Source organism: Drosophila subpulchrella, chromosome 2R (genome assembly GCF_014743375.2).
Source record: "Drosophila subpulchrella strain 33 F10 #4 breed RU33 chromosome 2R, RU_Dsub_v1.1 Primary Assembly, whole genome shotgun sequence".
NCBI lineage: Eukaryota > Metazoa > Arthropoda > Insecta > Diptera > Drosophilidae > Drosophila > Drosophila subpulchrella.
In genome coordinates, this window is record NC_050611.1 from 13,628,433 (window position 1) to 13,655,006 (window position 26,574).

At 44.2% G+C, this 26,574-nt stretch overlaps 7 protein-coding genes across 8 annotated transcripts; 4 read left to right on the top strand and 3 right to left on the bottom strand.

Annotated features, from left to right (window-relative positions):
- Window positions 1-3,406: 3,406 nt before the first annotated feature.
- On the bottom strand, window positions 3,407-5,903 carry LOC119550408 (tyrosine-protein kinase-like otk). The gene is made up of 3 exons (XM_037859067.1): window positions 5,385-5,903; window positions 4,823-5,316; window positions 3,407-4,350 (listed from the first exon to the last, which is right to left on the bottom strand). The coding sequence occupies exons 1-3, from the start codon at window positions 5,452-5,454 to the stop codon at window positions 3,616-3,618; spliced, it is 1,299 nt and encodes a 432-aa protein (XP_037714995.1). The 5' UTR covers window positions 5,455-5,903; the 3' UTR covers window positions 3,407-3,615.
- Window positions 5,904-6,513: 610 nt separating this feature from the next.
- Window positions 6,514-8,475, bottom strand: LOC119549925 (metallophosphoesterase 1). 2 transcript variants are annotated; one of them, XM_037858262.1, is made up of 6 exons: window positions 8,328-8,475; window positions 8,031-8,266; window positions 7,850-7,959; window positions 7,529-7,791; window positions 6,848-7,328; window positions 6,514-6,787 (listed from the first exon to the last, which is right to left on the bottom strand). In XM_037858262.1, the coding sequence occupies exons 2-6, from the start codon at window positions 8,054-8,056 to the stop codon at window positions 6,600-6,602; spliced, it is 1,068 nt and encodes a 355-aa protein (XP_037714190.1). In that variant the 5' UTR covers window positions 8,057-8,266; window positions 8,328-8,475; the 3' UTR covers window positions 6,514-6,599. The 2 variants fall into 2 exon arrangements, with proteins under 2 accessions (XP_037714190.1, XP_037714189.1); XM_037858261.1 differs by having other exon boundaries at window positions 7,850-7,965.
- Window positions 8,476-9,405: 930 nt separating this feature from the next.
- Window positions 9,406-15,028, top strand: LOC119550556 (sister chromatid cohesion protein PDS5 homolog B). The gene is made up of 14 exons (XM_037859341.1): window positions 9,406-9,658; window positions 9,970-10,075; window positions 10,136-10,521; window positions 10,590-10,797; window positions 10,856-11,024; window positions 11,091-11,832; window positions 11,887-12,150; window positions 12,210-12,303; window positions 12,366-13,211; window positions 13,274-13,410; window positions 13,466-13,545; window positions 13,607-13,872; window positions 13,941-14,231; window positions 14,292-15,028. Exons 2-14 carry the CDS (start codon window positions 9,995-9,997, stop codon window positions 14,382-14,384), a joined length of 3,657 nt encoding a protein of 1,218 aa, XP_037715269.1. The 5' UTR covers window positions 9,406-9,658; window positions 9,970-9,994; the 3' UTR covers window positions 14,385-15,028.
- A 361-nt stretch (window positions 15,029-15,389) lies between these two features.
- LOC119551167 lies at window positions 15,390-17,748 on the top strand. The gene is made up of 3 exons (XM_037860364.1): window positions 15,390-15,849; window positions 16,987-17,209; window positions 17,276-17,748. The coding sequence occupies exons 1-3, from the start codon at window positions 15,546-15,548 to the stop codon at window positions 17,376-17,378; spliced, it is 630 nt and encodes a 209-aa protein (XP_037716292.1). The 5' UTR covers window positions 15,390-15,545; the 3' UTR covers window positions 17,379-17,748.
- Window positions 17,718-18,976, bottom strand: LOC119551166. Its single transcript, XM_037860363.1, has 4 exons — window positions 18,843-18,976; window positions 18,368-18,784; window positions 17,928-18,056; window positions 17,718-17,872 (listed from the first exon to the last, which is right to left on the bottom strand). Exons 1-4 carry the CDS (start codon window positions 18,853-18,855, stop codon window positions 17,718-17,720), a joined length of 714 nt encoding a protein of 237 aa, XP_037716291.1. The 5' UTR covers window positions 18,856-18,976.
- A 29-nt stretch (window positions 18,977-19,005) lies between these two features.
- On the top strand, window positions 19,006-20,563 carry LOC119551168 (GTP-binding protein 128up). The gene is made up of 4 exons (XM_037860366.1): window positions 19,006-19,164; window positions 19,296-19,416; window positions 19,470-20,310; window positions 20,369-20,563. The coding sequence occupies exons 1-4, from the start codon at window positions 19,123-19,125 to the stop codon at window positions 20,469-20,471; spliced, it is 1,107 nt and encodes a 368-aa protein (XP_037716294.1). The 5' UTR covers window positions 19,006-19,122; the 3' UTR covers window positions 20,472-20,563.
- Window positions 20,564-21,021: 458 nt separating this feature from the next.
- Window positions 21,022-24,616, top strand: LOC119550827 (DNA-directed RNA polymerase III subunit RPC2). Its single transcript, XM_037859771.1, has 2 exons — window positions 21,022-21,982; window positions 22,039-24,616. Exons 1-2 carry the CDS (start codon window positions 21,100-21,102, stop codon window positions 24,567-24,569), a joined length of 3,414 nt encoding a protein of 1,137 aa, XP_037715699.1. The 5' UTR covers window positions 21,022-21,099; the 3' UTR covers window positions 24,570-24,616.
- Window positions 24,617-26,574: the final 1,958 nt, after the last annotated feature.

The following is a 26,574-nucleotide window of genomic DNA, read 5'->3' on the forward strand; positions in this document are numbered from 1 at the left end:
TGTTGCGCGGTATGTTTAAAGTATGAAATGATATCCAAAATTTACCAAGTTCATTAGATTACTCTTTGTAATTCTATGAAAGTAATAGGTAACATATATGGAAATTTGGTACTTGTAAATGTGATTTTTAAAATACTTATACACTTTTAAAAAAAAAAGTAAACTAGCTTAAAAAAGGTCCAATCATTAGATACCATTTTTTAAATACAACCTGCACAATCTTACATAGATAGATGTAAAGTAATTTACATTGTAGTTTTTAAATTGTCATTCATATAACCAAAATTCTTTAATATTATAAAAATTCAAGAATTGGTCATTCAAGAAGAGATATTTTAATTCCAGATTATAAAAGAACTGAATTGCATAATTAAAAGATTTATAAAGACTTAATTATTTTTCTTTTCTGACTTAACTCCAATATCTCCTTAACACTAATGAATTAAATCCCCCTTAAACTGAAATTCGACAATGCAAAATAAAGCTATCAGTTGTCGGCAATCAGAGTCACTATGCAAACCTCCCGCTGTCTCATCAGCCGCCGTTTCCCCCGTTTTTAAATCCAAACAATAATGCGTCTTAATGACCAAACCAAGAATCGGCTAAAATGGGGTGGTCGGTATGCAGGGAGAGGAAATCCATTGGTGGCTTGCTGCTTTTACGAGCAGAAATGTATATGTATGCGCGTGGCTTGGGGAAACTGCAAGATACTTCCACTACCAATTTTCCACACTACAAGAAAAAAATGTTTAATCTAAACTCCAAAAAAATTTCATTTTTGATTTATTAAAAAAAAGACTTTGGGTGTGCTAAAAATAGTTATATTGTTATTACAGGGAAATGGGAAAAGGTAAACTATATTCAAAGACGACCGTTTTAAATCTTTAAAATATTGAAGTTCGATTGGAACATTTATCTTTTATACCTTTTCCTTAATAATAAATTAAAATTTTAGTTCTGCTTCGATAATGATGTTATGGCATTTCTAATATATCATATATAGTATAGTTCTATGTTCTAAGTGGCCAAAGTTAAATAGATAATTTTTGTTTCTGTGCATCTAAGACAGTCTAGGGCTACTGTGCGATTATGAACGAGTGCCTGTGTGTGTATGTTTCCATTTTATAGTTTTCCGCTTGTTTTTTTACGAGGCCTTTCAACCCCGCACAATGGGAAAACCAACCCAAGAGCCACAGAAACAATTGCAGCAGATCCTTTAGCCGGCGTTGACTGACACCCAACAGTCGTAAACCGCCGTTGCCATTTGTATAAACTATATATCCGAGAAGGGTGGTGCCCACCCCCTTTTCCCCCGTTTCCCCTTCTCCCCGCCCCTGATTAACAGCTACGGCCCTTTGTGATTATATCTGCGTGGAAATGCGTGTGTGCGGTTATCAAATGTTGGCCATGCCCAGAAGGGAAAGGGACCGACCATCCAAAGTTGGGTCTCCAGTGCGCTTTTCCATTTCCCATTTCCCAATGCTCGCTGACTTTGGACGAACGACAGTTATTGATGTCATAAAGTTGGAGATTTATGCCATGCCCAGCCTGAATATAGGGCTTATGTTTTATTATATCTGTTGTTTCACTTTTGGTTCCTTTCTCGCCCTCCATGATTTTGGGGTGTAAACGATCGGCCGAACCGAAGCTGCAAATGGTGTGTTAATAATATTGTATTAAAGTTCGTTTTTTAAAAGGGTTGTGAAAGGGTAGTATGTTAATTGGATAAGTCAAAGATATCTTTGCAGCTTGGTGAGGAGTCCATTGCTTAATTAACTTTTTAAAAGAGCCGTCCCTTTTAGCATTATCCTTTGCATAAGTCGATTTTTTTTTTAAATCCAATAGATAAAGATTTTTACACTAAGGTTTTTCCAAATTATTTTGAAAATAACAAATGTTTTATAATACAAACAGTTTTTCAGCTTCGATCATAAAACTTATAAACTTTTGCCCAACTCCTTGCCAAATCGGAACTCTTTTCATCTTTTAGGGACTTCCAGCTATCCGTTTAGTACCATTCCATACATGTTCAAGTTATTATTTTGAACTGCTTACCGTAACTCAACGCCTCACAATCGTATAATTTTATGGAGCATCCCAAAGTTGCAACGAATTCCGGCTAGAATCCAAATCCGAATGCTCCGCTAGCAAACATCAAACATTTGAAGGCATTAAAATAAATTTTAGTAACGCGGCCTTTGCGTAGACTAAACAAAATAAACACATAGTACAGCGTTTGAAGGTGTTTTTGGCCAGAGGCCCCGTGCGCACTTACTATAAACAAATAAGGCGAAAAAGTGCCCAAAAAAAGGGGGGAAATCGAAGAAGAGGGAAAACATCAGCGGAAGGGCCCCCAACAACAAGTTTTTAATGCATGTCGATGTCGTCGTCGCCGCCGCAGATCAAAGGCAAATCGTATACGTATATGGAGGATGGGGTGCTGCATAGGATACCATTCCATGCCATACCATACCATTCCGTTTGATGGGTTGGTGGAAATGAAAATGCAGGCAGGGGCGGTCGCAGTCGTTTAATTGCACTTGCCGCTTACTTTTTTATCTGGTGTCTGGCATGGAGTAACCTGCGCATGTGTAGTTGCCTTTGGATATTGCCTTTGATGTGCGATGTTTACTCGAGCGCTATAAAAAACCATAAAATATGCATAAAACGCATAGGCAATTGCGATTGAAGCCCTGAGCTGAACGGGCTTGAATATGGCAATGGAAATGGAAATGAAGCGATTAAGTGCAGACGCTGGCAATTGGAAAGAAATTGTCGTCGGCAATTGCGGGGAATTCACTTGATGGTGGCCAGGGCAGATGACTTATGATGACACAGGAGGGTGACTCTGGACCTTAAAAAGGGGCCTTAACATGGCAGTACGAGGAAATGAAGTAATCAAAACAAGAAGTGAAGGAAATTGTGACATGTCAATGCTTACCCCAGTTTACAAGTTCTTATAATATAATTCCATTGTTTCTATATTTTGATAAATTAATAGGATCCCTTCTAGCAACCTTAGCAAAAACCCAGATATTTTCATAGCACTCATCTAACGAAAACATCCCTCCCACTGCTGAAACGCCAGAGTGTCGAGCTATTTTACGACTTTTTATCAGGGGGTTGCCTTTCTTTGCAGCGGAGTCTCTCGTCATCCGATGCGTGCTGCTTTCGTCATAAAAAGCGCATAAAAAGCTGTTCAACACTCATCCGGATTCCATGGGCTTTACGGTCGTGCCAAGTGGGCTCCGAATTTACGATGGTGAAGCGGAGGAATTTTACGAGCCGCAGCGCACAACGCCTGCCCGCCGCAAAAAAAAAGGAGATTGAAACGATTGCGCTATAAAATGGGGCTCTATGAGAGCTATAAAATATTTATTCTACTAAAAAATAACTGTACATGGGATATATACACACAGACACACATGCATAAATACATATATATATATAAACTAGATAAATATAAATACAAATAGATTTCAGGGGGGATTTCACAAGTTCCTTTTTGATTCTCAACAACAAAACGGAGTAACACTCGAGGGGCATGTGACCGAGATCATGGAAAGTGGCTGAGAAGTGGTTCCTCAGGGGGAGTACTGCGACTACGACTCCTCCTCACACAATATCGTCGGCCACCTGCGACTCCTGCTCTAGGATTGTGCTCTCCCTCAGCTTGCTCTTCAGATTCTTGCTGGAGTTGGCCTCCGTTAGGCAGGGCTCGTTCTCCTGGTGGTCATGCTCCTGTCCATCGGTGGGCCCATTAGCCAGGCCATCCTCCAACTGCACCTTGCCCAGATGACGACGATAGCGGTACCACACCTTTAAGCCCAGCACCAGGACAAAGTACAAGAAGGCCAGGCAGATGATCACGATGATGATCCTGGTGACTATCGAATTGGAGGCTGATTTACTACTCTTCACCACCAGCAGGACATCTTCCCTTTTCAGTCCCGCACTACTGCCAATCGTGCAGCCGTATCGCCCCTCATCCTCCTGCCGAACACTCCGAATCTCCAGCGTTCCATTCTCCATCAGCGAAAAGCGTTCCCCATCCGTGTTGTTCTCGTTCAAATAGGTGAGATCCTTGTCCCATCGAATGGTGGGCTTTGGTTCTCCGATCGCCTGGCAATGGATTACAGCAGTCCCGCCTTCCGCCACCTCAATGGGACCCTCGGGAGGAACACTGAACTTGGGAGCCACCACCACGTTGATGGACACGGTGGCACTGATCTGACCCTGGCTGTTGGAGGCGATGCAGGTGTACTGACCCCGCTGCTCGTTGCTCACTTGGTTGAAGATCAGAGTGCCATTCTGGTCGGTCACATTTATGGGCAGGGGCAACTGGGTTTCCTAAACGAATTAGATTGGATGTTAATGTTAGTTAGGGTATGTTTGTTGTATGTTGTTATAGTTTTTAAAGATTTCAGAAAAAATGTTGATTCATGGATCTTATAAAAACATCAAGCCCGTATTATAGCCCTTCCAACACGAAAATGTTACATATCTTTAAGAACCAAACTACCCATTCAAAAATAAACTGAAAGGATTAACTTATCGTTTAAGCCCTACTAAACTGTTTTCAAAAAAGTAAAATATTTAGAAATATGACATATGTATAGTTGGAAACAGCAAGAGAACAGAAGGAGTTATTTAAGGCAGTTTCCTTATTCTAAAAGTAAGCAATACGAAGTTCTTTACTGAATATTTTATTAGCTACATTTCTTAACGTTTTATTAATTTGAACAAAAAAACTAACATTTTAGTTAATAACCCAAGTACCTAATGACTTTACAATAGTCGCATATATATAACGAACACTTACCCTCATCCATTGTACTTGCGGAGGAGGCGTTCCCTGAGCCTTGCAATGCACTTTGCTAAGAGACCCCAGCTCCAAGTTCTTAGACGTGGGCTGTGGCATGAACTTTAGTTGTTCTATAACCAGGAGGATTCCACTGGAGGAACTGGCTGCCACGGAACCCTCGATGACCAACTGGCACTGATACTGACCGGCATCGCTGGCCAGAACGCTGTTGAATTGCAGGGAGCCACTGTCTTTGTTCAAAGCCAGTCGCGAGTCCTCGCGCAACATGGTTTCCAGCTGAGGTTCGCTGGTGGTGCTGCCCATCCTGCCCAGCTCGACTTGTCGAAGGGTTTTGCCATCCTTTCGCCAGCGCAGGATGACGCTGTTCTTCTGGAGATAGCCATCCGGCAGTTGGTACTCGCAGGGCAATTGCAAAGGACTCTGTTCCTTGATGGCTATCGAGGATTGAAGGCCCTTCGCAATGCTCACATCCTCGAAAGATAAAGGCGCGGCTGAGGGGCAGATAAAAGAGGAGTTATGAAATTGAGAAAAGATGAGTCAGTCAGCCGACTCAACTCACCGTAAGAGCACAAGATCAGGCAGAACAATCCCAGGCCACAGCCAAACAATCGTCTTCCGTTCAGCCCCATTTCGAAGCGAAGAATTCTTTTGATTTCACTTCGTACTTCCTTCGCTTCTTTCGCACAAAACCGGTGTGTGCTCTTCTTTTCTTCTTGTTTATTTGCCGATTTTTGAAGGAATTCCGTTTTGCCCTGGTCGGTTTCTTTTTGTTTTCCCTTGCTTCACTTCACCACACTTCATTTACTCCGCCCGGAGTGGAGAGCATTGGCTTTATGGTTATTTTTATGTTACGCACACGCGTCACGCTTTATTATCCTGCCGCAGACGCAGAGCCCGGGGATCTTTCGAGTGGTTCGGTTTCGTGGGGACCCGGAGATGGTATCACTATCTCAGGGCAGGGCACAACCTTCCGCGTTCGGCTTCGGAACTCTACTGACTGCCGCATCGGGCTAATTTACTGCTGGCAGCCGGCGCACGGTCCGCACATGCGCCCTGGGTTGGATTGTAATTGTACCCAGTATTTCCCGGTATTCCGAGACGGATGAGAGCCACACTGTGAGACCCACTATTTTTGCTCTACTACTATTTGAAAAGTATGATATTAACAAAAAGTAGCTTTTGTAAAAAGGTACTTATGTATTACAAGGGGATATAAATTGTTATTATATATTCTCTTACATAGTACATATTTTAGTTCTTTAAAATCATTGATATGCATTAAAATATTCTATAACTTCCCATTTCTTTTTTTAAGAATGACTTTTTTCTAGAAATTTGAAAATGGTTAAACTTAAATTATTGGGTACTAAAAAAAACTATAAAATAATACCCACTTTTAGTTTAATACCAGCATAACCCACATGAATCTACATTAATCCAATATTTATCCCACCTTGACGAGGAATTCCCAGCCAGCAGCACAATATCCGATAAATATAAATCGAATTCAAGGCATTTAATAATTTATTTATGCAAAAGGTAAACAAGATAAATATGGAGGACATGGGTTACAGTTTTTTCCTAATTCAAATCTGAACCTAGCACTTTCGGACTAGGCAATTTGCAATCAATTTATATAGCTTCTAAATCAATAGGTACTTTTTGAATATAAGCTACATGTCTATAAATACAATTTCACTCTTATCTTTAATGGGTATTCGAGCAATTCTTGAGAATCTTGGGCTTATTGTCCGAGAGGAGAGGGAAATGCAGTCTAAAATTGAGGTATGGTCGAGACGCGGTTGTAGAGCGTCTGTCGTTTGGCCACGCGGAAAGGGCAGCGGGTCATCATCTTAAAGACGACGGCTCCGCAGAATACGAACAGGCCCCAGAAGACATAGGTAAAGAGCAGAACGAAGCGATTTGGCTGCCACAGAACGGTGTAGCTCAGGTTGAAGTTTTCTAAAGTCAAGATTAAAGTTCAGAGGATCATTGCAAGGATAGGCCTACTTTAAAACTCACCTAGCACCGCATAGCCCATGCCGATTTTGGACTTTCCCATGCGATAGGAACAGGTTGGCACCATGATCTCCAGATAGCTATGCTCTTGCTCTTTCAGGGCCTTCAAATCGAAGTGTCTCACGGAGTTCTCGTAAAAGTTTATCACCTTGGTGGAGGGGTAGATAAATATTCTCGATTCGTGCCAGTGGCCCGAGAAAATGATATGTGGATCCAAGTCACTGATGATGGCTCTCAGCAAGGGTCCGCCGCCGATGAGCAGCGGGGCATGCGATACGCCAATCCTCAGCCGATCTGCATTGTTATCCCTATCCGGATTGGTAAAGTCCAGCAGCATGCGATTTATCTTGAAGAAGCGCAAGCGATTGTCATAGTCAAAGAGGTCCTCACTCATGAACTCGTTCTCGAAGCGTCGTTGGTTCGAGTTGGATATGTAATCGCCATTCTCGCCGCCAATATCATTGTCACCCGGCACATGGACGCGCTGGAAAAAGGCAGATATCATGCGAAACTGTTAGGATTTAGGTTGGTTTTAAGTTTGTACGTTAAAATTGCACTAACATACAAGCATTAAAAGAAAGTAATATGTATATTGGATAGTATATTGTATAGTATAGATAGTGATATACATAAAAGTAAATTGATTAGTAAGGATTTTTAGGGGATATATAAATGACTGCTTACTTTTTTATAGTTCCTGTTCTGGTAGATGCGCCTGAATCGCTGAACGTACTGCTTGTATTCCTGGGCCGTGGCTATATTGCCCTCGTCCAGCAGATCGCCCAGGAAAACTATGATGTGGGGCTGCGTGAAAGCAAGAGCTCGCTCGAAGGTCTTTGCCAGATATCTGTCCGAATCGAACCTGGCCAAGGGACTGTGCGAGGACCTATCGTAGGAGTTTCCCAGGATCTGTGGATCAGCGATGAGCAGCAGGCGCGTGCAGTTATCTAGGTGATGATTAAAGTTAACTGTGTGTTCCGATTTGATAACAGGCTTACTGCTTACCTAGTTTGCAATCGATTGGCTGCCAACTGGACTGGGCCATGTAGTACACTATGAACTCGTTAAAAAAGACCAGCAGCAACGTAAGGGCCACAAAGCAGCGGCACACTAATCTATTTCTTTCGGGGATTACGAAAAGGATTAATGGGTTGCGATGGTGGGAATTAAACCATTTTTGACTCACCTATTGACCACGCGCAAGGAAGCCATAATCCCGGCTACTCCTCATCGGTTTGGATTGTTTGAATAATACTTTCGGTTGTCCTCTTTGAAATGCAAGTGGCTCACATAGCGTCTATATTTAATATCTATATTTAAATATGCACAGCCCATGCAATATTTACGTAGGTCTGTTCATATTTCCGGGAATGTGGTGCTGTTGCAACGGACGGTGGCCAACTGACCATTTTAGGGCCCAAGCTAAATTGGATTAGAAGACAGCACATAGAAAAAAGCCGGAACATCGTGTTGCGCTTTTCACCTTTCTCCTCCAACTTTTTGGCCATGCGCGCCATCGGCTTTTGAATGCGGAGAATTCCGTTACAGCGTTCGCCGGCTGCAGGTGCCAATAATTGTGCAATTATCTTTATCTAATGTTTGCACTTCATCCCTTCGGTGTGACCGTATGGCAACGCCTCAGCTGTTTGCCAAGCACAACAAACAAGTCTAGAGATGGGCGCGTGATTGAGTTCAACTACGTGAAAGAGTACGAGAACCAAAATTTGTCTCATCCAGCTCTTTTGCTAAATTTTGGGAGATGTGATAACTTATTCAAATTTTCTGATGTCTAATATTCATTATTATGTCATCAGATTTCAAATTAAGAACATATTCTATTTATCACTGATATTTTAACCTTAAAAATTTTAGCAAGTACGCAACATTTGCTCAGATTTGGCTAAACTAAGCCAGGGTTGTCAAGGTAAGTTGAAAAATAGGTACTGTGTTGGGATGAATTTTAGAAAATCTTTGTTATGTTAGTTTACTATGGTAAGACAAAATACAACAACATTTTAAGGATTTTCCTGGATTACGACACCAAACTTGAAATCTATTTTCGACGTTTAGCCACCCTCTACCTAATAAAAACGAAACCATTCGTAGCCCAGATCCAGAACAATCACCAATTTTGTTGGACCTCTGATCCTCAGTTAAAATGGATTTTGATAACGATCTATGCAAAACTGTGACATGATGGAAAGTTCCAAGAAAAATTGCGGATTTCACCGAGCTCTGTACTGTTCTTGCAAAAAAATAGCACCATTGCGTAGGTAGTTCTTCATTTTTCAATAAAATGTTAATTTTTTGCAATATTTGGCAAATAAAATACCTACAAGCCATTTTAAGTTTGCAAAAAATATAAAAAAAAAATTAAATTATACAGGGGTTAGTGAAAGTTCGACTGCTTTGTAATCATTCTTGTACTATACTTTTTCAATAAAAGTATCGGTTTCGTGACACGACATGAATCACCCACCTCTAGCCCCAACAACACGTCACGTGCAATCAGCTGCAGTGCAATCGGGAAAATATCATCACTGTGTCTGGCCACACTCGCCCGCATTATCTGGCAACGCTGCGTGCGTGAATTAATGGCGTGCCCACTCCGCATAAATGCTCCATAGTTTTTCTTATTTTTAACAACATACGCGCCGCAAAACAACGCCAGCGACGGAACATGTGTAAATAGCTGGACACTTGTAAACCCTTCCAGAGTGCAGTGATTTCCAGGTGTTGTACGTGTGGCGGTGTTGGAAAGCAGGGGTTCGCAAAATTGCCAAAAATTGTGTCGCCGCCTGCCCGTTGTGAAAAGTAAGATTGCAAAAGCCCAAAACTGCGCCGCCGATTAGCATAAAGCATTATTGGGTAACTGCAGAGTGCAAGGCATTTACATTTTGGGAGCTCGCAGATATTTTGTTTGCGAAAAGAAAAAAAACAATATTGGCCAGAGTGTGTGTGTGTGTGTGGGTGCAAGTGAGAGTGCGTGTGTGTGTGTGTGAGTGTGGGGCCATGTACGTGCTAGAGTGTGCGTGATGCCACCCTCCTCCAATTTTTCAATGTTATTTTGAGGGTCGCATAATTTGTTGCACCTGCCACTGAATCCTTGGAATCCTGGCTTGCAGGTAACAACTAGCTTTGGTGGTGAGGATGGCGGACATCGTGTATCCCACTGGCTGCCGCCCGCTGGTCGAGGATTTGGGAACGGACGAGCTGATAAGGCGCCTCAAGGTAAGTCCCGCTGAAATCCGCTTAAATGTGCCGAAACTAAGGATACTTCTCTGCCAACAGACCCTCGCCAATGTCCTGCAGACGATGGACCAGGACGACAATCTCTACCAGCAGTACATCCCCCTGGCCCTCCATCTGCTGGACGACTTCTTCATGCAACATCCTTCCCGCGATGTCCAGCTCCTTATCGCCTGCTGCGTGGCGGATGTCCTGCGCGTTTATGCGCCCGAGGCGCCCTACAAAGAGCAAGATCAAATCAAAACTATATTTAAGTTCTTTATCAAGCAACTGCATGGTCTAAAGGATCCCCGCGATCCCTCCTTCAAGCGTTACTTCTATCTGCTGGAGAACCTAGCCTTTGTCAAGTCCTTCAACATGTGCTTCGAGCTGGAGGACTGTCAGGAGATCTTCCAGGAGCTGTTCAGCACCATCTTCAAGATTGTCAAGTGAGCCGAGCTTGCCCCCCGCTTATGTCCAGAGACACTAAATGCTCAAATGCTAAATACCTTTGCAGTGACCAACACAGCGCTAAGGTTACGAACTTCTTCCTAGATGTGCTGAGTCCCTTAATCACAGAAGCCGATAACCTGTCGGTGGAACTGCTGGATCTCATACTGATAAACATTGTCGAGCCGTACAAATCCAACAACAAGTTTGCCTGCCAACTAACCGAACAACTCCTCCGCAAAACGGGCGATGCTCTTGAGTCCACCATCAAAATGGTAATATTAGGTCTGCCTCTGGTGTTCCAGTTTGCTTAAACCCATCTCTGATCAATAGTTCTTCAACCGTGCTTTGGTCATGGATAAGCCAAACACAAAACTGTCCATAACAAGCAAAATCTATGATATCATTTACGAGCTTAACCGCATCAATGCAGACCTGCTGTGCTCAGTGCTGCCCCAACTGGAAAATAAACTGCTGTCCACCGACGATGCTGAAAGGCTGAGTAAGTAATTGATCAGAATCTTTCTTTATTTGCTTTTTGATAAATGATATTTTTACCTTACCACAGAGGCCACAACTCTCTTGGCCCGCATGTTCTCCGAGAAGGACTCGCAGCTGTCCAAGAAGTACCACAACCTGCTGAAAATCTTCTTTGGACGCTTCTGCGACATCACCGAGCCAGTTCGCATCAAGTGCGTTCAGTCGTCCATGCACTTCCTGCTCAATCATCCAAATCTTCAACCCGATATCACCGAGAAGTTGCGGCTTAGGAATCACGATCTTGACGAGGTTGTTCGTCACGAAGTTGTAATGGCCATTGTGGAGACTGCCAAGCGGGACTTCACTCTGGTGCTCGAGGCGCCCGAACTCCTAGAGATCGTGCGAGAAAGGACGCTGGACAAGAAATACAAGATACGCAGAGACGCTATGAACGGGCTGGCCTACATCTACAAGCGAGCGATATGCGAGCCCAACGACTTAAGCACGGGGCTCAAGGTTAGGGTTGACTGGATCAAGAACAAGATACTGCACGGTTACTATAAGGTCGGTTTGGAGGATCGCCTGTTGGTCGAACGCTTACTCATCACCTGCCTGGTTCCCTACAAACTGGCTCCCGAGGAGCGCATGAAGAAGCTGTATCATCTGTTGGGCGATCTGGATGCCAACGCCACCAAGGCCTTCGTGGAGCTGCAGAAAAACCAAATGAAGACCCGGAACACGGTCAGCGATTGGATCAAGCTGCACCACTCCAAGGAGTTTACGCCGCGCGTGGTCAGCCAGCTGAGCGCCAAGCAGGCCAACATTGCCAAGTGGGTATTAAGACTTTTCCCTGAAAACCGCTAACCAATGATGTGTGTTTACAGACTGCTTCCAGATCCTCTAAAAGCGGCAGATTACCTTACCCAGTTCAGCAACAACCTGCGAAAGGATGCCCAGTTGCTGCGCTGCATCAACGTTGTCTTGAAGCGTGACGTAAGCTGCCGGGAGTGCGCCGATACGATGGGAGTTTTGCTGAAAAAGCTGGGCGCCCACGTCCACTCGAATCTGTACTACAACACCGTCAAGATGCTGATTGAACGCGTGGCGTCAGTGATGGTGGACAAAGAATCAGTTGGCGTGCTTATTGGGTAAGCCGCCTGCAAGTGCCTCCTAATCCCAGGCTAAATCCTCTTATCTTTCGGTTCAGCCTCATTGAGCAGTGTATTGAGGGAGGCCCCATGTGCGAGGAGATTGGCATCTCGCCACAGGAAGCGGGCGAGCGCGGACTCAAGTTGTTAAGCGTGAGTTTGCAGATAAGGAGAAGAGTGATAAGGAAGTCCACATGTTTGCCTTCTACTTACAGATGCTTTCCTACGTGTTCTCTGCTCACTTTTTCACCGACACTTCGCTGCGTCATTTGATTTCCCTGCTGAGTTACGAGCAAGATTATGTTGCTCCCCTGGTGCTGAAGACTCTCACGCATCTGGGACGCTATCAGCCACTGATCGAAGACCCAACACCGGCCATTCTCGACGAGCTGGCGCCGGTGTGCAAAGATTTCGCTTTGATCGGAACCCCCAAGCAGGCAAAACACGCGGTGCGTTGTATTTTTGTGAACAGTCAGTCGTCAGCTGCAACTGATGGATCAGCAAGTGGAGCCGGTAGCGCGTCTACCACTACTCAAACAGTGCATCCAATTTTCAACGAGATCATCGAGACACTGCGCCTGAAACTAACGCCAAACTGCGAGCAGCAGCGCACTAAGATAGTGACCTTGGGTCACATTGCATACAACATGCCACAGGCCTTCCTCACGCCCATTAAGAATATGATTGCGCGTCGCATTGTCAAGGAGCTTCTTATCCAAGAGGTTCCGGCTCAGCGGGATTACGAGCTGCCAGAGGACAGTGACTGGTGTGCGCAAGAGGAACTTCCGCCAGACACGCTGTGTAAACTGGATGCGCTTAAGGCCATGGCTCGCTGGCTTTTAGGACTGCGCACCGATGAGCACGCAGCTCAAAAGACATTCCGAATGCTAGCCGCATTTGTCAACCAGCGGGGCGATCTCCTCGGCCAGAACCGCCTTTGCGGTGCCGAGAAATCCTGGTTGCGTTTGGGAGCAGCCTGCGCCATGCTCAAGGTGTGCGAGCAGAAGGGCGTAGGCGATCAGTACAGTGCCGAGCAGTATTTGCAGCTTTCTCAGCTGATGGTAAGAAGAAAACCCCCAACTTCTGCTTAATAAATCTTAACTATCCCTTTTACTTTCCATAGGTTGACCCGGTGCCCGAAGTTCGGGAAATCTTTGCTCGAAAGTTACACAAGGGGCTAAGCAGAAGTCTGCCCAGGAACTGCCTGCCCCTGGACTTTATGGGCTTGTATGTGCTGGCTGGTCTAGAGACGGACAGAAAGTGAGTTAGTGTAGCAACGCGCTTTCGCAAAAATACTTATAAATATTTTCAACAGATTACAAGACCTCGTGCGTCATTATGCGGAAACGGATGTAAACAAACGTCGGGAATATCTCAAGACTGTGGCAATGACATGTAAATGTTTTATTTTATTCGTATTCCTTTTCATGCTAACCATTTAACTATCATATTCCAGCTCCCGACAGCTCAACTGAGTCACAATCACTTCACATTCTACCTGACTATATGCTGGCCTTCGCTATTCCGGTGCTGGTCCACGATCCCCGCTTCACGAATCACGAGGATTACGTCCAGCTCCGCAAAATGGAGAAGTGCCTGCGTTTCGTTCTGGAGCCCCTGATGGCCAAACGGGAATTGTTTGTCCACAGCTTCTACAAGCAGCTGCTACAGCTGATAAAGCATCGCGAGTTCAGCCAGGGCTCGGACAAGCGCGACAATTATGTATGCCACCAAAACATTGCCCTGGGTTTCCCCTTCTAAAACATTTTTGTATTCTTTCCGCTTATCAGAAAATGTGGGCGCTCTGCGATCTCGCCATGTACATTATCGACTCAAAATTCAGCCCATTTGATGCCAACACGAGCACATTCTCCATGCCGCTGGCCCTGCCAGAAATGTATTATAAACAGCCTGCCGTTGCGAATTTCCAAAACAACGAGGTCTATATACCGCTGGACGTGTATACGTTGGGAGCCAAATCGACGAGCAAAGCAGCCATGACGGCCATGACAACGTCGCGAGCGGCAGCAGCCTCAAAGAGGCCGGCGGAACCATCGATCCTGGATGATGAGAATCCGCAGGTTAGTTGCGTCTTACAAAAATATGAAACATTTCACTTACGCCACTTAAACTATTCCCAGGAGAACAATCTGTTCGACAACATACGAGCGGCCGATACTACAGAGCCCACGGCCAAAAAATCGCGTGCGGGAGGTGCCTCAGCCAAATCATAGGGGCTGGAGGGGTAGAATAAAGGCGGATCGAGCGCGTACTTGTTAGTTTAGTTATGTTTAGTCTAGGCGCCTAAGTTAACTAAATATTTAAGACGTAGGAAAAACTACGATAGTTGTTAAACCGACACTACCTAAAACTTACATCATGCAGATCACACTTAAACACCCAGAATTCGGATTCTTTTAGTTTCGCATGCATTTTGTAACATAAGAAACTTGTGAGATAGACCAAAAACGCAAAATCAGATAACGTGTCGCATATAATCTGTTATTCGCATCTCCATAAAAGTAATTATTTATCACTCTAAATGTTTTAATCTGTTTTTTTACTGTGTCCGAACCTTTGGTTTACCTTTAGTTATAGAACTTAATGTATATCGAATAAATGAAGTATATCGCGCATTGGTTGCAAGAACGAAGTAAAGTAATGAAAACGTAAACAGAGCCTTATTAAGTAATTAAAATTAACTTTTCTATGAACTTTTAGTTAATATAATACGTCATTCATAATACATAACAAGCCAATCGCGTTAAATTCGACAAGAGTGCATTGAAAATGCATTGAAACAGAGAACATAAACTGTTGTAAGGTTTGAATAGAGAACATAACAAAGATACAAATAAAATGAATACACACACATTAACTATACAAAATGTACATTTAACTATTAATACTGTTTTTCAATTACAAATAAACATATGATTATTATTTAAACGTTGAAGCGGGAGTTGGCAAATGGTTTGAATCCACAAATTAACTATATATCTTTTTGAGCCAAATAATGATATTATTAATAAAATAAAATAATCATGGGACTTGCAAGAAATTTTATTTGTTTTCAACATTTTTCAAATTTAATTCTAAACTAAAAAGTGTGCTAAATAAGGGTTAAAGAAAATTCGTTGATCTCCAATGAACTATCGATAGGCGACGTTCGATAGTTCTAAGTGCAATGTATGTATGTTTACCCACCACTAGTCCCAATTGCATTTACTGCGTTGTTTTTTTTCGGGGGTGTGACGTCCATTGTTGTTGTTTTTGTGCTATTGTGAATTAAACCAACTGTTGTCGGGTGAAATAAAAGTGAATCGTTAGCCGTGCCAACTCTCCAACAAAGAAAGTTCTATTCAAAACAAAGCTTTCGCCGGCAAAACAACAAAATGCAGGTGGAACCATTCGGCCCTGGCTGTGACGTCACGCATCGCCAGCCAGAGGAAAACAAAACCAATTTGATTTTCTCGACGGCAGTCAGAAGTACAAAAACCGACAAACCGAACGGTCGGTTCTATACCTCAACTCCAAAGACCTCTCATACTCATCCGAAAGTTCAAAATTTCGTGGGCGCTAGCGAACCCAGGGAAAAGGGGCGAGTGGGCGTGGTGACCGCCTTTGATCCGCTGCTCAAAAAAGTGGCCCTTCTCTTTGGAACTCTAATAATTGCCTATAAAAGCGTCATATTAACCAGTAAGTGTGTCAAGTTGAGGGCTATATTGTGGGTGTATCGGATACCTATTTATTTGTATTTCCCCCTTGAAAAGCGGGGGTGGAAATTCAAGGTTGCAATTGTCGGCGGTGACGTCGTCTTCACTCGCTTTGTTTATATTTTCTCGTTTATAAATAGTTGAAGTTCGTGTGATCTCATAGCAGTGTTTATTCCCCCTGCAATAGACCCCCAAATGGCAAAAAAAAACGTCTATATCTACACCTATAACGAAGGCAAACTGTTTGTTGCGCATTTAGCCTTCTCATTTGCATACGTATTAGAAGACCTCTCAAAAGTTGAGTGATTAGTTGCTTCATTTTTAAAGCAAAAAGTGATTAGTTAGTTAATTGTTTGCCCAAAGGTGATTAGCTATTCGCATTTGTTTAGCTTAACGGTGTTTGGCCCATATTTTCGTCACGCGACACATACATAAATACATAAGTGGTACCGCTACAAAGCCTAGGAAAAGTAACGAATTTTACAATTCTGACGATCCAGCAATCTAGCCGTTGATTTGCATTAGGGTGGCTCGAAAGTGTACCAAGGAAAATGTTATAATGGGAACTTTTCCAGTTCCAAGCCATTATATTAAGCTCTCTATCCAGATCGAAATGATAGATTTTCTTTTAATTGACATCGGAAATTATAATTAAATTTAAAAAAAATTACAATATTTAATATATGGATTTTATTTTAAACGATTTCCATTAAACCATCGGCAAAACATTAAGTATTTTGAACTTGTAACTTTATTATGTTAAAAAATCTTTATTGAACAATTTATTTTGATTTCTTTAATCAAAAAATTAGTAATTTGATTCCAATCGTTAGATTGTATGGAATCTTTAAATAGATCAACCTATTTATTGGTTAACGATTGCAATTCTGTGCATGTTTTGATCTATTTTTAGCTATGTTTTTGGCACATTCCAATTGTAAGAGCGGGCAAAATGCTTCGATTTCCTCATAAATTACAGATCTTGCCAATAAATTCACATCCACCCTATTTATAAACCTTTTTTGTTGACGTGTTTATCGGCCCAAGACTGATAACACTGAAACCAATAGAACGACACTCAAACCGAGATACTAATGTGTTTTCTGTGCTCTCTTTGCAGTGCCATACATCAGCGGCGACTCCATTCAGGTGCTGAGCCACCAGGTGCAGAGTCGGTGGAACGAGACCTTGGTGTGGGCCACCAGCCACCAGCTGGGCTCCAGGCTGAGTCCCCTGCTGTGTGGCCTCATTGTGGCCGCATTCGCGTACGGAATTGTGTACTTGGACAGCGCAGTGCCCGGCGTAAACCCGCCATCGCCCTTCACGCCGCGTTCCAAGAAGCGGTAAGCTCTCGAGGAATTACCTTTCATTTTGCGTAATTCACATTGTCTTTCGATTTCAATTTGCAGTTTCCGCGATGAGAAGACCGCCTCGCTACACTTGGGCTACTTGTGCGCCCTGTTCTGCGGATTTCTGGTCACGGTCTTCATGTACTTCGATCTGTACTCCTAGAACTGAATAACCCTTTCCTTCCACTTAGTCAATTAAGTTCACCAGTATTAGAGTTTAAACGTCAACCTTGGAATTTGTATTTATTGTAGTCCCTGTAACAGTGCAATGCTCGTGGAGAGAATCATCAGCGGCATTTTGAAGCTAACTTAGTTCCTAGGTATATCAATTATAAGTTACTTATTAACAGACTCTATAAATTATTCAAGATTTCTAAGCTACAAAGTACAAAATGAAACATTTCACTGTTGATTTTGGGCCAAGGGAGGAAAGCTTAAGCTTATCACCTGGCCTAAAAATCATGAAAACACTATATATGGAAATACCTTACTAAAATATAACTTACTTATGCACATTGTTTTGCATCAGAATATACGTTGTCACATTTTCAATGCGCATACATTGTTGCTGCCAATCTTTACCGCTTACCTGGGCGATGTTGAAAGTTTGCAGACGATTCTCGCCAATAAAATGACCCACGAGATGAACATAACCGCCTGTAAATGTATCAAAGATGGGGTTAATGTTAACTAAAAGAAGTCTTCAGCTTGCCTGGGATCCAAGTTTTTAAAACTCCTTCGAAATCGTAGTAAATTCCCTGAAGGATGGGGCCCGAATCTTCGTTTCGCAAAAGTAAAGTGTGCTCTCTACGTTTTCCCTCAATAATGCGCAGCAATTTCCCTGGAATTGTGATTATTTAAATCGAACATATCTAATTGGAACAATCCTAAGTATATAAATTAACTTGTGTACTTCGGAAAATATTGGAATAATGGTTTACGTTTTTGAACAAACTTTTCTACTATTTTTAATCGATATCTTAAAAAACATTCAATCCTTTTTCGTTTCAAAAGTTCGGTTAGTATTTTAAAATCCCAAAATAGTCGTATTTTAAGAAGAAGAAACATAAAATAAGTTGAAATTATTATTTAACGAGAGGATTTCGATTATTTTAATATGACAAAAAATGGATTATTGAATTTCAGACCCACCGTAAGCATTCCAAATGGCGTTAATATCTGGATACATTTTATGGGTTTTAAGGCAGAAATCTACGTGACCAATCAAACTAATTAAATTTCGTCCTGGCTTGGACATCGGGGAACTTGGCAACCCTATTTTTTCATCCTTTTTGGCGGAGACTTCGCAACTGGACTTTTCCTGGATCCTCGGAGTTGGAACGTAGACAAACTCCTTTTTGGGTCGCATTTGGGACTCCTCCACAAAACCATCGTATCTTAGTTTATTGTCCTTGCGAGAGATACTCAGTTTAGTTTGTCGCAATTGGCTGTTATTTTTGCGCAAAAGTTGAGCGGCCGTAGGAAAGCTGAGATTCAGTTGCGAGGTATTATTGGCCAGTTGACCCTTGAACTTGGCCTGGCTGTTGGCCTGAGGGGTGCGGGGGTTGCCTAGAACGAAGAAGATACATTTTGTATTATTTTTAAATATTTTAGTTTTGTATTATACCTTTGGCAAACATTTTAGTGGAGATCAAATTGTAACGGCTAACTTCCAGTCAGAGTGACCCTTCGCCAGATTTTAAATTAAGAACATTTGAGCACCCTAAATAAGTGTTGACTAACGCAGGCCTGCTTTTGTTGCCACATTTCGCGAAACATCGATTGTATCGAATACATATCGATTACTGCTCCAACTGTCCACGCGAGAGTTTCATATTTTTATTTTTACATGCATATTTGTTGATAACTGGGGCTTTTAGTGGACCGCGTTTAACTGCCAGCCAGCCATGAGCACAATTTTGGAGAAAATCTCGGCCATCGAGTCGGAGGTGAGCGGTACTTGAAGCACCTGGCGATCTTACAGAAACTAACCTGTCTTGCATCCACTTACCCCGCGGATTTCCCCCCTGGATTCCTCTTAAATCACCGGGTTGTGTGGATTTTCTTGGCTGCTTTGTAGATGGCCCGCACCCAGAAGAACAAGGCCACCTCGGCGCATTTGGGTCTGCTGAAGGCGAAGCTGGCCAAGCTGCGACGCGAGCTGATTTCCCCCAAAGGAGGCGGCGGCGGAACCGGTGAAGGTGGGTGATCCCCTAGTAACACCCTTTAAATACTAATAAGTCTGTATTTCCAGCTGGCTTCGAGGTGGCCAAGACGGGAGATGCCCGGGTGGGCTTCGTCGGATTTCCCTCCGTGGGCAAATCTACCCTACTCTCCAATCTGGCTGGCGTTTACTCCGAGGTGGCTGCCTACGAGTTCACAACTCTGACCACTGTGCCCGGCTGCATCAAGTACAAGGGCGCCAAGATCCAGCTGCTGGATCTGCCCGGTATCATCGAGGGCGCCAAGGATGGCAAGGGTCGTGGTCGTCAGGTGATCGCCGTCGCACGCACCTGTAACCTCATCTTCATGGTGCTGGATTGCTTGAAACCGCTCGGCCACAAGAAACTCCTGGAGCACGAGTTGGAGGGCTTTGGCATCCGGCTGAACAAGAAACCACCAAATATCTACTACAAGCGGAAGGACAAAGGCGGCATCAATCTGAACAGCATGGTTCCCCAGTCCGAGTTGGACACGGATCTGGTCAAGACCATTCTGTCCGAGTACAAGATCCACAATGCGGACATTACTCTGAGATATGATGCCACCAGTGACGACCTGATCGACGTGATCGAGGGCAACCGCATTTACATACCCTGCATCTATCTGCTGAACAAGATCGATCAGATCTCCATCGAGGAGCTGGACGTCATCTACAAGATCCCGCACTGCGTGCCCATCTCGGCGCACCACCACTGGAACTTTGACGATCTCCTGGAGCTGATGTGGGAGTACCTGCGGCTGCAGCGGATCTACACCAAGCCCAAGGGCCAGCTGCCCGACTACAACTCACCCGTGGTGCTTCACAACGAGCGGACCAGCATCGAGGACTTCTGCAACAAGCTGCATCGCTCCATTGCCAAGGAGTTCAAATAGTAAGAAAGATTTATGGCCCCTTCTTATTCGAGTTTTGACATCTTTATACCTTTTTAGTGCGCTGGTTTGGGGTTCATCCGTGAAGCATCAGCCGCAGAAGGTGGGCATCGAACACGTTCTTAACGACGAGGATGTGGTGCAGATTGTGAAGAAGGTCTAGACTCTGTGAAACGGTTACACTCTGATTATTAGATGGCATTTTTTATTCAAAAATAAAAAACGAACGTGCTTTAGTTCTTCTTGAATTCATAACGCCTTAAGTTTTGAGTAAAGCTATAAATAGCTGACGTTTTACAAAGATTTTCAAGAAATAATCTGTGTACAATTTTTGGGTTTTGTATGACTGCAATATATTTCAGTAAAATATTTCTGCTGGGAAAGTTTTTTAAATACAATAATAGGGTATTCCCTAAACTGTGGAGTTGTTAAATTTTCGTCAGCTGTTCAGGATTCGCTTTATATAAACTCAATACTCGGAAATTTTAGCAATTCAACAACCTTGAGGCTTCTGAATTCTGAATTATGTTATTAATAAGCAATATTTTTGAATCAAGGCGCCAAATAGGGGTTGAGTCCATACTAACCATATAGCTAGATTAGACGGAAAAAAGCTGTACTGTCAACACCATCAGGCTGTCTGTTTACCAACACTGGCAAAAAGAGTCATCGATATGCGATAGACCTAGCAAAATAACACCTGACATCGAAGAACGATAGTTCGATAGGTCTAGGAATTAAAAAATAGCACGCTGTTTTGTTGTTAATGAAACTTAAACAATTCAAACGAAATGGTGGAGCTGAAGATGGGCGATCACAATGTGGAGACCACCACCTGGGAGCCGGGCGACAGCAAGGACTGGTCGATGCCCATTAAGCCGCTGTCGGAGAAGTGGAAACTGGTGCCGGCATTCCTGCAAGTAAAAGGCCTGGTGAAGCAGCACATCGATTCCTTCAACCACTTCATCAACGTGGACATCAAGAAGATTGTGAAGGCCAACGAGCTGGTGACCAGTGGAGCGGATCCCCTGTTCTACCTGAAGTACCTGGACGTGCGGGTGGGCAAGCCGGACATCGACGAGGGCTTTAACATCACCAAGTCGACCACGCCACACGAATGCCGGCTGAGGGACACCACGTACTCGGCGCCCATCACCGTGGACATCGAGTACACGCGGGGCACTCAGCGGATCAAGCGGAATAACCTGCTCATCGGCCGCATGCCCCTCATGCTGCGCTGCTCCAATTGTGCCCTCACCGGGAAGTCGGAGTTCGAGTTGTCCAAACTGAACGAGTGCCCACTAGATCCCGGTGGCTACTTTGTGGTGCGTGGCCAGGAAAAGGTCATCCTTATCCAGGAGCAGCTGTCCTGGAACAAAATGCTCACCGAGGACTTCAACGGTGTGGTGCAGTGCCAAGTAACCTCCTCCACCCACGAAAAGAAGTCCCGCACTTTGGTGCTGAGCAAGCATGGAAAGTACTACCTCAAGCACAACTCCATGACGGACGACATACCCATTGTGGTGATCTTTAAAGCCCTGGGCGTGGTTTCCGATCAGGAAATCCAGTCGCTTATTGGCATAGACAGCAAATCGCAGAATAGGTTTGGTGCCTCCCTCCTGGATGCCTATAATCTGAAAGTCTTTACCCAGCAAAGGGCTTTGGAGTACATGGGTAGGTTTGTTCACTCATCTCTTTGGAGCATCTCTCTTAATATCTTCTTTTTCTAGGCTCCAAACTGGTGGTTAAGCGCTTTCAAAGTGCCACCACAAAAACACCCTCGGAAGAGGCTCGCGAGCTGCTGTTGACCACTATTCTTGCGCACGTTCCTGTGGACAATTTCAACTTTCAAATGAAGGCCATTTATGTGTCCATGATGGTGCGCCGTGTGATGGCCGCCGAGCTGGACAAAACGCTCTTCGACGATCGGGATTACTACGGCAACAAGCGACTGGAGCTGGCTGGTTCCCTGCTCTCCATGATGTTCGAGGATCTGTTCAAGCGCATGAACTGGGAGCTCAAGACCATCGCGGATAAGAATATACCCAAGGTAAAGGCAGCGCAATTCGATGTGGTGAAGCATATGAGGGCGGCGCAAATTACCGCGGGATTGGAATCAGCCATAAGTTCCGGAAACTGGACCATCAAGCGATTTAAAATGGAAAGAGCTGGTGTAACGCAGGTGCTGTCACGTCTGAGTTATATATCCGCCCTGGGAATGATGACCCGAGTGAACTCGCAGTTTGAAAAGACGCGGAAGGTGTCCGGTCCACGATCCCTGCAGCCCAGTCAGTGGGGCATGCTGTGTCCCTCGGACACGCCCGAAGGCGAAGCCTGTGGACTGGTAAAAAATCTCGCCCTGATGACGCACATTACCACCGAGGTGGAGGAGCGACCGGTTATGATAGTGGCCTTCAATGCTGGCGTTGAGGATGTTCGGGAAGTGAGCGGCAATCCCATCAATAATCCGAATGTCTTTTTGGTCTTTATTAATGGTAATGTTCTGGGACTCACCTTGAATCACAAACACCTGGTGCGCAATCTACGCTACATGCGCAGGAAGGGTCGAATGGGCAGCTATGTGTCGGTGCACACATCCTACACCCAAAGATGCATCTACATCCATACGGATGGCGGTCGCTTGTGCCGCCCTTATGTAATTGTGGAGAACCAACGTCCGCTAGTGAAGCAACATCACCTGGATGAGCTCAACCGGGGAATTCGCAAGTTCGACGATTTTCTCTTGGACGGACTAATCGAGTATTTGGATGTGAACGAGGAGAACGATTCCTTTATCGCATGGAACGAGCAGCAAATCGAGGAGCGCACTACGCACTTGGAAATCGAACCCTTTACTTTGCTAGGAGTCTGTGCGGGTTTGGTGCCCTATCCGCATCACAACCAGAGTCCCAGGAACACCTATCAGTGTGCTATGGGTAAACAGGCGATGGGAATGATTGGCTACAACCAGAAGAACCGCATCGACTCACTGATGTACAATCTGGTGTATCCCCATGCTCCTATGGTGAAATCCAAGACCATTGAGCTTACCAATTTCGACAAACTGCCTGCAGGTCAAAATGCCACGGTGGCCGTGATGAGTTACTCCGGCTACGACATCGAAGATGCTTTGATCTTGAACAAGGCTTCAATAGATCGTGGTTATGGACGCTGCCTGGTCTACAAAAACTCAAAGTGCACGGTGAAACGTTATGCGAATCAGACCTTTGACAGGATCATGGGCCCCGTGAAAGATGCGCTTACGAACAAAGTGATCTTTAAGCACGACGTCCTGGACACTGATGGCATTGTGGCTCCTGGCGAGCAGGTTCAAAACAAACAAATCATGATCAACAAGGAGATGCCGGCGGTGACTTCGATGAACCCGCTTCAGGGTCAATCCCCGCAAGTACCCTACACCGCAGTGCCCATAAGTTATAAAGGTCCCGAGCCCAGTTATATCGAGCGCGTGATGGTCTCCGCCAATGCCGAGGAGGACTTCCTGATCAAGATCCTGCTGCGTCAGACACGTATTCCTGAGATCGGAGACAAGTTCAGTTCGCGGCACGGCCAAAAAGGTGTGACCGGGCTGATTGTTGAACAGGAGGACATGCCCTTCAATGACTTTGGCATCTGCCCGGATATGATTATGAACCCCCATGGATTTCCCTCTCGTATGACAGTGGGTAAAACTCTGGAGCTGCTCGGCGGGAAGGCTGGTCTCCTGGAAGGCAAGTTTCACTATGGAACTGCCTTTGGAGGGTCAAAAGTGGAGGATATTCAGGCCGAACTGGAGCGTCACGGGTTCAACTACGTGGGCAAGGACTTTTTCTACTCCGGCATCACTGGAACACCACTGGAGGCGTACATCTATTCGGGTCCTGTGTACTACCAGAAACTGAAGCACATGGTGCAAGACAAGATGCACGCCCGCGCCCGAGGTCCCAAGGCGGTGCTCACACGTCAGCCGACGCAGGGCAGAAGTCGCGAGGGTGGCCTCCGACTGGGTGAAATGGAGCGTGATTGCCTCATATCCTACGGAGCTAGTATGCTGATCATGGAGCGTCTGATGATCTCGTCGGATGCCTTTGAGGTGGATGTCTGCAGGACCTGCGGCAGGTTGGCCTACTGCTCCTGGTGTCATTTCTGCCAGTCCTCGGCCAATGTCTCCAAGATATCCATGCCGTATGCCTGCAAACTGCTCTTCCAGGAGTTAACCAGCATGAATGTGGTGCCGAAGATGATTTTGGAAAACTATTAAAGGGATTGATTTTCCCGAGTCGGAATAAAATATTTGTTACTTTGTAATGACCGTATATTTTATATATCCCTAAAAGGATTATAACTTCTTGAGTTGGTAAAGGAATCAATAGCCCATCAATAAGTATTCCGTTACACCTACAAATGTGCTGCATTGCATTAAGGTAGTAAAATTGTACATATTCATAAGGTTGCCGCGACCAAGCACCAAATGTCAAAGTGAAGAGGTTCAAACGAAGTCAGCGGAAGAAAGTCCCTCTTGAATTTTAACGAGGTCCTGTTGAAAGCGTTGCTTTTACCTAGCAGAGTTCTGTATCTTTACATTCAGTCCTAAGCTGTTACTAAAATCGACTTAGCTGTGTAAAATCGCTCCTGTTATCCCTTTTTAGGGCGCGAAGGATAATTCGTTTTGTCTGCTTTTTGTTTGTCAGCTGCTTAGGCCTAATTTAAAACGTCTGTGCCGAAAAAAAACGATTATTAAAGAAAGCATGCTGTTGAGTAGAAATATTGTTTTTGTAGCAGTTACCCTGTATCCCTATATCCTAAAAATTAGGTGATTTTTTGTATATAATTTAGTTTAAGTTAATGCTGATGAATTGTATTTTTAATTAATCAAACAGTTTCTTGAATAATTTCTGGTTAAGATAAACCAATTAAACGACAGAATGTTTACCTGCACCATAGTCATTCATGGGGTTAAGCCAGGCAAACGATATTGTCCCCCGTTGACTTATTGGCTTCCCTTAGCATTGCATATTGCCTGCTTCGCAGTGAGGCAATTACCTGTCACCTGGCTCGCAAAGCCTCAACCCAGATTCTGGCCGATGTGTCAACGTCTCCGTGGTCAATGCACCGCGGTGCATGCACGTGACCTGCGAACTGTTTGCGACACAGCCACCCGCACGAGCCAATGTCCTTGTGCGTCCTTTCAAGTGACCTGTGCTTAAAATAGTCCCAGCCACCACTAGGCACCTCCCCCTGCTGCTCCTTTTGTTGGATCTGCAGTTACTATGTATATGCGGTGCAATGACAGCAAACGGGGCAAAGTGCCAGCAGCAGAAGGAGCATCTGAGGAACCGATGGTGCGCACTAGGATGACAATTTAAGGTTGCCCCCATCTCTGATCCCTCCTTTCATATCCTCCTCCTTTCCGGGCTATTCAGTTCCGTTCTACACAGGGAAAAATCATAAAAAGTTGTATTAAAGGACAGCAGTTGGATATTATTACTACAGTGCAGGTGAAAAAATCAGTAGCAGGAACAGTCCAATAGTTATAAGATCAAGGAAAAACCTTCGTATTTGCAATTCCTACCCACATACCAAAAATCACATCGATCTGACAAGTATTAAAATCACAAATGTGGTTTTGAGGCGGCTTTTATAATAACTACATATATCCCAATTCTAACCAAATCGCTCAAAAGTAGGCAATAAAATTACTATTTAAAGCAACATTTACTCAATTTTATAACCAAATAAATAACAATATGGTATGAGTTCTTTAATGTCAATATGATAGCTTTTTTCCGCCGTGCATAAACTCAGTTCAACTCAATCTGGGGCCACCTTCCGGCTTTGGCTTTCCTTTCATGTATTTTGGCCATTTGTCAAAAGTTTTTGCTCTTCTTTATCAGGACGGTTCGTTGATGTGTGCATAGCAATAGATGTATATAGATTTAAATGGGTGTTGGCCACTTGAGTGGAAAGTTAAGCGTTGTCTAACTGCTCTTTTGGGCGGGTTCCAAATGGGAAAAAGGACACTGGATTGACAACACCGGATGTCATTGGGCTGATAAAATGCCCGGGACCCCATAGACCAATTGAATCTGATGCACCTTTCGATTGAAATAGAGATTAGTGTGCGGCTTAGATTTTTGGAAATTTGCACATTTGCCCCTTAAAGACCAGAGTACTTTTAATACATGATTGTTCTAGCAAATTACTTGTTTTCTCTAGAGCCTTGGCTACAGGATAATGTTATCAACATAGTCAGCGGAGAGGAAGAA

Excerpts from the sequence above, each read along its gene's own strand:
- LOC119551168 (XM_037860366.1), top strand. The coding sequence starts at position 19,123 with ATGAGCACAATTTTGGAGAAAATCTCGGCCATCGAGTCGGAG. Across the intron at positions 19,417-19,469 it reads CGGCGGCGGAACCGGTGAAG|CTGGCTTCGAGGTGGCCAAG; the intron begins GTGGGTGATCCC and ends CTGTATTTCCAG. Across the intron at positions 20,311-20,368 it reads ATTGCCAAGGAGTTCAAATA|TGCGCTGGTTTGGGGTTCAT; the intron begins GTAAGAAAGATT and ends ATACCTTTTTAG.
- LOC119551167 (XM_037860364.1), top strand. The coding sequence starts at position 15,546 with ATGCAGGTGGAACCATTCGGCCCTGGCTGTGACGTCACGCATCGCCAG. Across the intron at positions 15,850-16,986 it reads TAAAAGCGTCATATTAACCA|TGCCATACATCAGCGGCGAC; the intron begins GTAAGTGTGTCA and ends CTCTCTTTGCAG. Across the intron at positions 17,210-17,275 it reads ACGCCGCGTTCCAAGAAGCG|TTTCCGCGATGAGAAGACCG; the intron begins GTAAGCTCTCGA and ends TTCAATTTGCAG.
- LOC119549925 (XM_037858261.1), bottom strand. The coding sequence starts at position 8,056 with ATGGCTTCCTTGCGCGTGGTCAATAG. Across the intron at positions 7,966-8,030 it reads TCCTTGCGCGTGGTCAATAG|AAATAGATTAGTGTGCCGCT; the intron begins GTGAGTCAAAAA and ends AATCCCCGAAAG. Across the intron at positions 7,329-7,528 it reads AGAACAGGAACTATAAAAAA|CGCGTCCATGTGCCGGGTGA; the intron begins GTAAGCAGTCAT and ends GCCTTTTTCCAG.
- LOC119550556 (XM_037859341.1), top strand. The coding sequence starts at position 9,995 with ATGGCGGACATCGTGTATCCCACTGGCTGCCGCCCGCTGGTCGAGGAT. Across the intron at positions 13,411-13,465 it reads GGTCTAGAGACGGACAGAAA|ATTACAAGACCTCGTGCGTC; the intron begins GTGAGTTAGTGT and ends TATTTTCAACAG. Across the intron at positions 13,873-13,940 it reads CGGACAAGCGCGACAATTAT|AAAATGTGGGCGCTCTGCGA; the intron begins GTATGCCACCAA and ends TCCGCTTATCAG.
- LOC119550827 (XM_037859771.1), top strand. The coding sequence starts at position 21,100 with ATGGTGGAGCTGAAGATGGGCGATCACAATGTGGAGACCACCACCTGG. Across the intron at positions 21,983-22,038 it reads AAGGGCTTTGGAGTACATGG|GCTCCAAACTGGTGGTTAAG; the intron begins GTAGGTTTGTTC and ends TTCTTTTTCTAG.
- LOC119551166 (XM_037860363.1), bottom strand. Across the intron at positions 18,057-18,367 it reads CGCCATTTGGAATGCTTACG|GGAAATTGCTGCGCATTATT; the intron begins GTGGGTCTGAAA and ends TCACAATTCCAG. Across the intron at positions 17,873-17,927 it reads TTTAAAAACTTGGATCCCAG|GCGGTTATGTTCATCTCGTG; the intron begins GCAAGCTGAAGA and ends ATACATTTACAG.
- LOC119550408 (XM_037859067.1), bottom strand. The coding sequence starts at position 5,454 with ATGGGGCTGAACGGAAGACGATTGTTTGGCTGTGGCCTGGGATTGTTC. Across the intron at positions 5,317-5,384 it reads CCTGATCTTGTGCTCTTACG|CCGCGCCTTTATCTTTCGAG; the intron begins GTGAGTTGAGTC and ends TCTGCCCCTCAG. Across the intron at positions 4,351-4,822 it reads CGCAAGTACAATGGATGAGG|GAAACCCAGTTGCCCCTGCC; the intron begins GTAAGTGTTCGT and ends TAATTCGTTTAG.